At 37.3% G+C, this 10,949-nt stretch overlaps 2 protein-coding genes across 2 annotated transcripts in view; one reads left to right on the top strand and one right to left on the bottom strand.

Annotated features, from left to right (window-relative positions):
* The window catches only part of LOC119416493 (interleukin-17 receptor A), a 10,945-nt gene extending 9,462 nt beyond the window's left edge, over window positions 1–1,483 (bottom strand). The window contains exons 1-3 of the mRNA XM_037683727.1: window positions 1,385–1,483; window positions 1,258–1,279; window positions 299–417 (exon numbers count right to left, since the gene is read on the bottom strand). Of these exons, the coding sequence (XP_037539655.1) occupies window positions 299–417; window positions 1,258–1,279; window positions 1,385–1,483 (240 nt within the window). The remainder of the gene's footprint in view (window positions 1–298; window positions 418–1,257; window positions 1,280–1,384) is intronic.
* Window positions 1,484–8,072: 6,589 nt separating this feature from the next.
* On the top strand, window positions 8,073–10,121 carry LOC119415842 (troponin I, slow skeletal muscle). Its single transcript, XM_037683018.1, has 8 exons — window positions 8,073–8,124; window positions 8,956–8,977; window positions 9,138–9,141; window positions 9,262–9,306; window positions 9,408–9,539; window positions 9,616–9,705; window positions 9,779–9,949; window positions 10,035–10,121. Exons 2-8 carry the CDS (start codon window positions 8,967–8,969, stop codon window positions 10,119–10,121), a joined length of 540 nt encoding a protein of 179 aa, XP_037538946.1. The 5' UTR covers window positions 8,073–8,124; window positions 8,956–8,966.
* The last annotated feature ends 828 nt before the right edge of the window (window positions 10,122–10,949 follow it).

Consider the following 10,949-nt stretch of genomic DNA (forward strand, 5'->3'; position numbering starts at 1 on the left):
TTTGTGCTGAAACGTTTCACCTTCGATCCAGAAGGCTTCATCAGTCAAGGAAACACAACAAAACTGATTCTTCCTCCAACAGCTTACTCTAAAGTGGAGCAAATCAGTTCTGCTTGTTTGTTCCACTTTAGAGTAAGCTGTTGGGGGAAGAATCAGTTTTGTTGTGTTTCATTGACTGATGAAGCCTTCTGGATCGAAGGTGAAATGTTTCAGCACAAAAAAAGACACTGTCCAGATGACCTGACTGAAAAATGTTGGATAAAAAAAAACACGTTTTAATGGAGTCCAAGCGTCTTACCTTTTTATACTGTGGATTCAATAAATCATTGAAAGAGTAGGAAAACTGCACGCACAGACTTTGATTTGCACCTTTGTCCACAATTGTTACTTTTGATCCAAGAATTTTGTAAATTGTTGCTGTGAACAGAAACAAGCATAAATTATTTTAATAAACCTTTCTTTCGTATTGTATTCTGTTGTTAGTTTGAGCCAACTATACTATACAAGTCGCAGTAAAAACTACACTGCAGCTACAATTATAACATGGATCACTGGTTGTAAGAAATACTCACCATCAGCCTGCATTTCCCAAACCATGTTCATCACAGCAACTTGCTCATGGTCATCTGATCTGATCTCTATTTGCTCTGAATGCCATAACGGACCCGTAGGAGCCTCTAACCGTGGAACCCTGTTCATCCCTGAGCAGTTATCTGATATGTAGATGTTTCAGGTTAATACACCTCATGCACATTTTACTGACGTTCACAAACAAGTTTAAAGAGAATAACGTCAGTTTACTAAAGAACTGAGCTTTAGTGTATTTTGAGCTGCTGTATTTGTCTTTTGTTTCTCGTTTTTATCATTAGTAGATTAAAAGTTTAATTAGTAAAGCAAAATATTAAACTTAAAGTGCTAGGTTTATTAAACCAGGGGGCAGGTCAAGTTCAATGTCAACCCAACAAAATAAGCAGCAGTTAATTTAAACACTGTAGGATGATCCTAATAAGTATACCAATTCAACATATAGCTAATATTCCCACTGCTGGGTAGGGACTTGGACAGATGGGTCACATAAATACATTTTCTAGCCCAAATCTTTCAGCTTACATTAAATTTATTTAATCTTAAAGATAATAGCACAACATATTGTCTCTCTTCCAGGATTATGTTAAGGTTAGGAGCCGTTTAATCATTCTAGTAAATAAAATTAGCACCTAAATTTAATTAAACTGATTTGACAGAGAAAGTACTTACGAAGTTTGCAGCAGGAAAGACCCTGAAATAACACAAGATAAAACAAAACACACACAACACTTTTATGAAAATCTGATGAACTTTAAAAAAAAACTACTTTCAAATATAAACTGAATTAAAGCTTCACCGTTTGGTTGCAGTTCAGGAGCTTGCCCAAAATCCTAAAAGAGGACGATGATGTTAGTCCAGAAGTTAAACAAAGAACCCAAAATGAAAAATATAACATTGTAGATCGTGAAGCTAAAAGTTTCAAGCAGAAAACAATATAATAAACTGAATCAGGGAATCATGAGTTGAGTGGTTTTGACAAATATAAAGGTGAAAGTGATGTAAATTCACATTGTACGATTTTTATCAAGTAGCATCTGAGTGACAGGAAGGAGGCGTTCTCAAATGTGGTTTATAGCTTCCATTCTCACCGATGACAAAGGGTTGCAGCATGGCTCAGCTGTCAACAGATTGTAGTGGACTAGGCCCATGTCAAAACTAAGTCTAAGGTCAAAAATCTTGACCTTAAGAACCTTGTGGGACAGGAACTGTCATTTCATTGATTTGAATCCAGAAATACAGGTTCACCCATCCTGAGACTTTCTTTCCTGAAGATTCAAGGGAAAAGAACACTCTCTTTTATTATCATTACTATTTTACAAATGTTGATAATCAAAATGTCTTAGGTCAAACCATTTTAGATGTTGCAGTGAACTAATCTATTTTATTAACTGTGTAATGATTTTTATTCTCATGCAAAGTTAGAACTCATGTCAAAGCTGTTACAGAGTAATTATGCTTTTTCTGATTTCTGCTTTTGAATGAGCAAGTGTACGTTGGTCCAAGGTTGGAGTCAAACGCAAAACAAGTTGTTGGAACGAACTGTCATGTTTTTAGAATCCTCTCAGACGTAAATATAGAGGTTTTGGCACCTGTTTCTAAACTCGCCAAAACAAAACTCTCTCTGTCTGTGAGAACATTTCTGATCTGTTTCATAACAATTCTTGCTGTCTTCTAACCTCTTACGTCACAAAACACACCCCGTCTGGTTGTTTCTGACTAATGGGAATACTCCCAAAAGTGAACCGGGAAAGAGCTCTTTAAAATGTCGGTACTTCCTGGTCTATTAAGTTCTGTTGGGTGCAGTTAGCAGTTCTGTTGAAGCTCTGGAGAAGTTCTGTTGAGTTCTGCTAGTTGGAGAAGTTCTGCGGCGCGGACAGTGCTGATATGTCCTAGCGCTGGACAGTTCTGTGAGAGACGGGATGATCCTGACATGACAACAGAGCTCTTCCGAGTTCCATGGGATTATAACATTTTCACTCGCCACTACTTCTGACGATTCACAGCATCCTAAGGAGACGCTGGACAGGTAGCGTTAACGGAGCTCCATATCTGCTGATTAACCTCAGAAAGGTAATGAGTCAAGTTTCCTACCAAGCGTACCGGGGAGAGCTGGGTTCTGATGGAGAGTGTCAATTCTGGTGAACACTTCCCCTCCCATACCATCTTTACTCCCTCTAAACTTCTTTCCCATCTTTAAACTTTTCTATCAAGTAGAAATTCTTCCAGATATTTAGAAATGTCTGTGTAAAATGCTCATCCACATCCGTGTGGGTAAAAGATCATAATTGTACAGTTTCATAAATGTCTGTGGTGAAGCAACGGAAAAATCATGGCCGTATGATTTTTCCTGATTGATTGCTTATGTTGTTATTTTCATAATTTGCCAAATTAATGTAAATGTTTGATGTTAAACTTTGATTCTGTAAATAAATGACCGCATTCATTTTGATGGGTCAAATATAAATGACGTCTCACGTTTGCATTTCATTAAATTCAATGCACGTTTTATTCAGTTCAGAAAAATGAGGAATCCGCGTTAATTGATGAATATATCCGAGCATCTGTTCATCTACAAGATTGCACTGCAGGGTGGAGGTTTTTCCTCCAGCAGTGTGTGCGTGTGCTCTGCACTGTAGATTAACACTCACAACTTTTCAAAGCATCACAGTCTCCAGAGGGCGGTAGCTGACAAGGTTAGTGATAGAAAATGTTCCTGTTTCTGCAAGAACACAGTTTAATGACTGGAAACAGGTTCAAGTAATTATTTAATCGTCACTTAAAGGGACAGTTATTGTGTGTGTGTTTAACTGCCAGTAGCATTTGCAAACTTTCTCACGAACTCCTGACAAATTTGATTAAAACTTGAAAACAGTCATTTGATGAACATCTGCAGCTGAATAACTGTTGGAGTAAAGCACCATTCAAGATGGCCACCACAGTTATTCAACATTAGTAACTTCTAAATTACTTTAATTCAGTCAATTTAACAAATGTTGAGCCAAAATTGGACACATACTCTGATGCTGACATCTTGCGATCTTGCAGTTATTTTCAAGGTTTGACCAAAACGGTGTCGGGTGAAAAAGGAGAGTCCCAGAACAGACCGAGGTGTAGTTCATCAGATTTATGTACAAAGTTTTGGAGAGCAGTGCAGCATTCACAGAACATGCAAATACAAGATTACACTTTTATCAGTGCTCTCATCCATGTGAAACCCTGACCTGCTCTAACTCTCTGGACCAGACCAGTTAGTTTTATAGAATAATCTTCCTGGCCAGCCCTCAGCCCCTCCTCTACATGTCTGAGTCATCATCCAAGGGTCCGCTGTAGGCATGAAGGAGTGGATCTGAGTCAAGATCTCTGCTTGAGAGACATCCCCATATCATATCAACGCTATCTTATCAATGTACCAGTTATTTCTGCTCCTCACTGATTTGTCACAGTAGGAGTGATTACACGGGATTGTTAATATCACACATCACAACATGAGAAGAAGGACGTTGCAGAAGGTTCACACAGGAGTTATTGATCATGATGAGTGCAAATAATACACATTATACTGACAACGGCACAGCTCGTTCTTTCTCAGCAGAAGTCTGGTATGAAAACAGACTTGCACCAAGTACTCCTTGAAGGGATGTTAGGTCTTTAAAAATAAATAATTAATGGAAAAAATAAATAAATAATAAAATAAAAATATTTTGAAATATATGTATATATTTTTTTTAGTTGCGTAAAATAAGTATTTTATAGTTAAGGTTGACTGAAGTGGTTTCGTTCAACGACGTTGTCTGATTGGTGATGTAATTCCGCCCTGGGGTGCAAAAATTTTTGCCCATAGACTCTCATTAAAAGTTGTACATGCGCAGTAATTCCTCTTCAATACAAGAGACTAGGATCATTCTGGGCGCACCTCTCCTGCGCCCAGAGCTGAATGCATGGTACTGATCGTGACACTCACAACCAGGGTATGTATGAGCTGCTGGAGGTAGGCTTTAAGCCATTGAAAGCCCTTTATCTAATGCCTCTGTTTCCATTTCTGACTGATACGCCTCTCAACTTGTAGATGTCTCTGTTTGTGAAAAAACCTTCAGCTGACTGTATTCTAAAAGTGAGAACTGGTGAGTTTGTTTGTATGTTTCTGGAGACAGCACGCTAGCATTAGCCTCCAGGTTATTGTATTGGGCTCTGTGATAAACCAGTGCTATTGCTACATTTATTTGAATGTGCTTATATAAAAAATAATGATAAACATTAATACTATATCACTGATGGTGTTATGCTATTTCTGAACATCTGCATTTCTATTGAGCTGGATAATAAAAAATAAGCCTCTTGCGATAAATATCTAGCTCCTAGTGTTGTTAGTATTAACATATGAACAAAAAGATGCAAGCTGCATGAAGTAATTACAAATTTTGCACATTAAAACCTTGTTAGTGAACTTAAACCCAATTATACATTTCTTTTTTATTTCCAGAATTACTTATGGCAAGGTTATGTGATATATCAAAATATCTGTCTCCATAGTATGAACACAGAGAGCCAACAAGGCATTCAGTATTTTGACCACTAAAACCTCTAAGTGTCCAGCTTCGTTAACAGGGATTACTTCCTGCAGTGCAGAAATGTAGCTGTAGCTGTGTTAATTCTTGTCACTTTGTCTCAGAGTTATTGTGTCTCCTCCTGGACAATGAGGTCAGTTGTATCAGGTTTCAAACCACGAGACAAACACACAGACTGCCTCTGAAATCCTTCCAAATATCCTGCAAAGGTGATATTGATGTGTCCAACCTTTGCAGTCATGGTACAAAAACTGGAGTGGCATTTTATTCCCAACATAACTAGAGAAATTACATTTCCTGCGAAAATGTAGTGTGGATGCTTATTGCAGAAGAACTTGCTGAAAAACAGTTGAAATTAGCTAAAAACATTCTGAATTGTAGCTGAAATGGAAGAACAAGCCTAATTTAGCAGAAGAAAGCAGAAAGAACACATATTTGGTGAATTAGGTTTAAAGAAGCAGAAATTAGCACAAAAATTAGCAAATTGGCTAAAAAAGCTGAAAATGGCTAAATCAATTAATTCAATGAACAAAAGAATTCAATGAAATTAGCTAAATTAAAATAGCTGAAAAGTAGCTGCAAAGGCAAAAAAGAAGCTTAAACTACCAGAAGGAAATGGAAAGAGCTGAAATGAGCTAAAAAATGTGGAATTAACTGAAAAAGCTAAAATTAGCATAAAAAGAGCTAAATAGTAGCTGAAAGAGCAGAAATTACTGAAACTAGGAGGAAAAAGCTGAAAGTGGATATTATCTGAAAAAAAGCTGAAATTAGCAAAAACCTGCTGAATAGTAGCTAAAAAGGCAGAAAGAAGCTGAAATTACCAGAAGGAAGTGGAGAGAGCACATTTTCGCTGAATTAAGCTGAAACAAGTTGAAATGAGTGCAAAAATATGGAATTAGTAAAAAAAAAAAAAGCTACAATTAGCATAAAAACTGCTAAATAAAAGCTGAAATAGCAGAAAAAGCTGAAATTTGTAGAAATAATCTGAAAGGAGCATAAACTGAAATTAGCAGAAAGAAGTTAAACGGAGCACAAAATAACTGAAATAAAAAATAAAACCAGCTGAAATTAGCAGAAAATAGCTGAAAACATTTACATTTACACAAGGAAGCTGAAAGAAGCTGAAGCAGAACCAAATATGAAAGAAGCAGTAAAAGGTTGTAAACGAGCTGAACGTTTTGATTGATGATTTGTTGAAATGGCACAAAAACTTCAGAACAAGAAAGGTGCCGTAAACTTACAGAAGAAAAGAGAATCACAATAGTGTGAATGCTTCAAAAGCGTAAAAATACATTTTGTTCAAAGAAGTTGTCTCTGGTGTCATGACATGGTACATTTAAAAATATTTTGACAGAGTATTTAACTCTTTGATTTATTCCAGAGAACTATTTTGGATTTAAACTATTTTTGGTTATCAGGCTCCTCTGTTGTGGAGTCGCTCCAGTTTTTATCCATGAGGCTGACACTCTGTCTACTGTTATAAGTAGGCTTAAAACTTTCCTTTTTGATAAATCCTATAGTTAGCATTGGCTCAGGTTTCCTAAGCCATCCCTTAGTTCTGCAGCTATAGGCTTAGACAGCTGGAGGACAAACGGACCACATTTCCTCACTCCGCATCTGTTTTTTCTCTCTCTACTCTCCATGTTTGCATTTGTTTTGATTCTCATAGAAACAACAACATGCCCAATACTTTGTACTTGTTTACTCCGTCCTGTCCTCTGAACACCCAGATGATTTTGACAGAACACCTATCCTTAGCCCGGTTCTGGTTCTACTGAAGCTCTTTTTGTTAAAACAGCATCTTTCTGTTCACCTATGTGCTGATTCAGGATGAGGAAATGGCTTCAAAGTGAAGACTGTACAAAGTGTTTGTTTCTTTAAAAGTACAACCTTGTCCATAATTAGTATTTTGTGATACATTGAATGAAATTGGACTTCATGATATTAGCGTTGAATCTAAATCTATTTGTTCTTAACTGAATTGAACTGCACTCTAGTATGAACTGGAACAGTTGAGTGTTTTTGTTTAGTGCCTTGGGATGACTTCGGCTGTGAATGAGCCTGTTTTTACTGTATAAACTGAACTGAATTGCGTATACAAAAGATGATAGCTGCAGCTGGACACATGTTTTTGTGTAAGATGAGTGAATCAATGTATGACAGAAACCTTATGCATGTGTCTGTGACCTATTTATGCATCTTAACCATTATTAAACAAAACGTTCTAGTAATAAATGTCTTCTCTTTTACGCCCATGAGAAGTAGAATTTTAGGCTTAAAGCTGTACTACAATTAGTCATCTCCACAGTAGTCATGTCTGCATTGTATGTTACAAGAGCATTTACAGATAGGAAATAAAACAGATGGAAACTTTCCGTAACTTTCTAAAGCCAGATATTAGACCTGAACTGCCACACTGTTTTTTTTTTAGATAAGCTAATTTCCCGTCTCTAAAAACAGCAGTCTGTCTTCCGGCAGGCCTTGGTTCAGACTGGATGTCCTGATTTATGATTGTATTTCCTTAAAAAAGTTTATTATTTTGAGACCAGTACAGTAAATCACTGATGACAAAAGACAAACATCCCATCCTCGACCCCGACCCCCTTTTTTTTCCAACTTTCAAAGCAACAGGTCACTCCTGCTGTCCTCTGCTCGACAACACCGTGACATAAATGTTAAAAGCAACTCGTGCCCCATCTTCATGGTATCTGCACAGAGGGTGGACCGGCTGTCGGCCAGACCAGAGCTGTCTGAGGTGTGTCCTTGTGCAGCACAATCACATGAAATAAATAGGCCATGGGTTGAGGGCAAATCCAAAAGGCATTGTGTTTTGAGAGTCAGGTGGACAGAGGTCTATTTTAAAGAGCCAATCGCAGTGCTTTGACAAGTTTCTCTTTTAATCATAAGAGTTTTTCTTTTACCTGATCAGCTGCTGAGCTGTTGGCCTGTCCGGTTTCCTCTCAACATTAAGGTGAGTCCAACTATCAAACCAAAACCAACTAAACAGAAGTAAAAACTTTGAAGTGTGTTGTGTACAACAATGGGAGCTCTCCCCTGCTGTCACATTGTCCTCACATCTATAGTTTATACTTGTCTGGCCAAAGTCAGTCTGTCGTTGCTGCAGTAATAAAAACTTCAAGTGTATCTACACGCCCCTGACATGTACTACACATGTATCAGGGGCGTGTAACACTCCGGTACTCCTGTGAGGCAGGCAGAGCCGAGCTGTTGTTTTATTGTCAAGGTCTTGATGTGGCTTTAAACATGGCAGCCTGTTCTTGACTTTCACTTCAACCTTCTTGGTGAATTCTTGCTCCGCTCCATTATAAAGAGCAACCTGAGCCAGGCTGACGGAGAACTGCTGACTGACGTGACAGGTGATCAGGGTTGGCTCGTATGAACAGGTGGATACGATTTTAAAGACTTTAAAAACGTGCTACCTTGAATTTCTCCTCCAACCATCACAGGACAATGTTAGAAACAGACAAACAAAAGCAGACATGAATGTATTAATATAATATTTCTATTTTAGTGTATTTGTATTTTTTCCAGAGTCATCACGGCCACTGCAGCGTCTGGTAAATGAAGAATGTGGTCACATATAGCAGCTCAACACCTCAGCCCCTTTTACAACAACAGAACAATTATCAGAACCTAAATTGATCAGAAAGTCCATTAGATTCAAAAACTAAATGGTTCAACAAATTAGACAAATGTACCAATCAAATAAAAATATATACTGGGAAAAATAGGCATTTTACAGATGAAAATGATTGGTAAATATATTTTTCTTTCTTTAAAGGAACTGCTGCCATGTCTGAGGGGTGAGTAACGACTTCATGCAGTCTACACATTTCCCAAGAGCGTTTTAAATGAATAAAAACAGAGAATAATTAAGAGCTGGCTCCATTAATGTTAATGTTGCTTGTTGTTAACACGCTTTTCTTGTTGTTTTTAATGTTCTTGGTGTATGTGACAACGAAGGCCGGTGAGTCAACATGTTTTTATCATAAACATATAAGTATATTATAGGTAATAATTTGAAAAATTGGTGTGAAATTTAAAGGCCATCATTAGATCTGTACATAAATGTTGTTTCTGTTTTTAGAGAAAGAAGAAGAAATTTGCAGCGACACGCCGGCTGCTCATCAAGGTCAGTCCTGAAGAGCTACAGACCATACCTTTAGTGTTTTATTTAATTATTTTTGAAGTCGTAATGTTTAGTGGAGTTCATTAAGGTCTAAAATATTTCAGTCCAAGCTGCTAACAAAGGCAGCTTCCATGCTGGTAGCTGAAACTGAGGAGAAAAATCTTGAGAAACAAAGAGTGGTGGACGAGTGTGTCCCGCCGCTGAAGCTGTCAGGTCTGTCAGTCCAGGAGCTCCAGGTACGCTTACAAAATAAAATCCAGTCATGCATAGTTATTAAGCAACCTTTAGACTGCTTTCTGTTCGTGTCTTCAGGAACTTTGCAAAGATTTGCACCAGAAGATTGATGTTGTGGATGAGGCCCGTTACGACATGGGAGTTAAAGTTGCCAAAAACGAGAGTGAGGTATGAACTCGTCCTCACTGATGTGCAGAGAGACTGTGGAGTTTTTCTGCAGCTGAGATGTTTTCCTTCACAGATTCAGTCACTAAAACATAAGATTATCGAGCTGAAGGGCATGAAGAAGCCCAGTTTAAAGAGGGTAAAGAAAACGACCGACGACATGCTGGGTGCGTGCACCGACACCTCCAAACTCATGAAGGCTGATTTCAAGGCCAACCTTAAGACAGTGAAGAAAGACGAAGACAAGGTAAAAAAAAAAAAAAAAAAAAAGTTCAAGTCATAAAGTAAACCAGAAAGCAATTTCCAGTTAATATCTCTTTTTGTATTTACAGAAGGAAGAAGTGACCGACTGGCGTAAGAATGTGGAGGCCCTGTCTGGTATGGAGGGCAGGAAGAAGCTGTTTAACGCGGGACAATGAGATGTTTTTTATGCTTAGTAACTCTTCATCTTCCCAACAGTAGCTCCAAGGTTGCATAACTCAAGTCCAAGAACTTTACCCCTTATTTTACTTTCTTTTGTCATTAAATAGGATTATTGTAAACATTGGAGAATGTTTAACTTTCATAATAAAATGAACCCATGAAACATTATTATATTTTGACTAAATGTAAATTATGTATAAGAATTAAACAGGATGTATAACTCTAGTAATAATACTAATAGTTTATCCAAAAGGACACAGTATTTTTTGTCTCTTTGATTAGGAAATGGCAGTTTTGCTTCATAAAGTGCAGAATTTGTATTATACAGAAGATGGCGCCACCTTCATTTCTGCAATATGACAAATAAAGAATTATGACAGAAAGAAACAATGCATTATTTAATTTTCTTTTTCTTTTAAGGATCAACGACAATCCTGATTTAACAGCCAAAGAGACTGTCCTGTATACTTTTTTTAATTACACTCTGCAGTTACAGCTAACACAGGACAAGATCTGCATGGTTTATGAAACAAATAGTTCACTATCTACAAATAGGTGGTTTTGTGCAACATGACAAATGTAAGAGACAGTGAAAAATGTAGTATATATGTAGTGGTGGGATGTAACAAAGTACATGTACTTCGTTACTGCACTTAAGTACAAACCGGATTCAAAAAAACTTGGGACACTAAACAAATTGTGAATAAAAACTGAATTCAATGATGTGGAGCGGCCAACATCTAATATTTTATTCAGAATAAAACACAAATCACAGATCAAAAGTTTAAACTGAGAGAATGTATAATTTTAAGGGAAAAATCTGT

The sequence above is a fragment of the Nematolebias whitei genome, chromosome 10 (assembly GCF_014905685.2).
Source record: "Nematolebias whitei isolate Nwh7 chromosome 10, NemWhi1, whole genome shotgun sequence".
Classification (NCBI taxonomy): Eukaryota; Metazoa; Chordata; class Actinopteri; order Cyprinodontiformes; family Rivulidae; genus Nematolebias; species Nematolebias whitei.

Coding starts and splice junctions, on each gene's coding strand:
- LOC119415842 (XM_037683018.1), top strand. Junction 9,540..9,615: donor TGTCAGTCCAGGAGCTCCAG/GTACGCTTACAA, acceptor TCGTGTCTTCAG/GAACTTTGCAAAGATTTGCA. Junction 9,706..9,778: donor TTGCCAAAAACGAGAGTGAG/GTATGAACTCGT, acceptor TTTCCTTCACAG/ATTCAGTCACTAAAACATAA.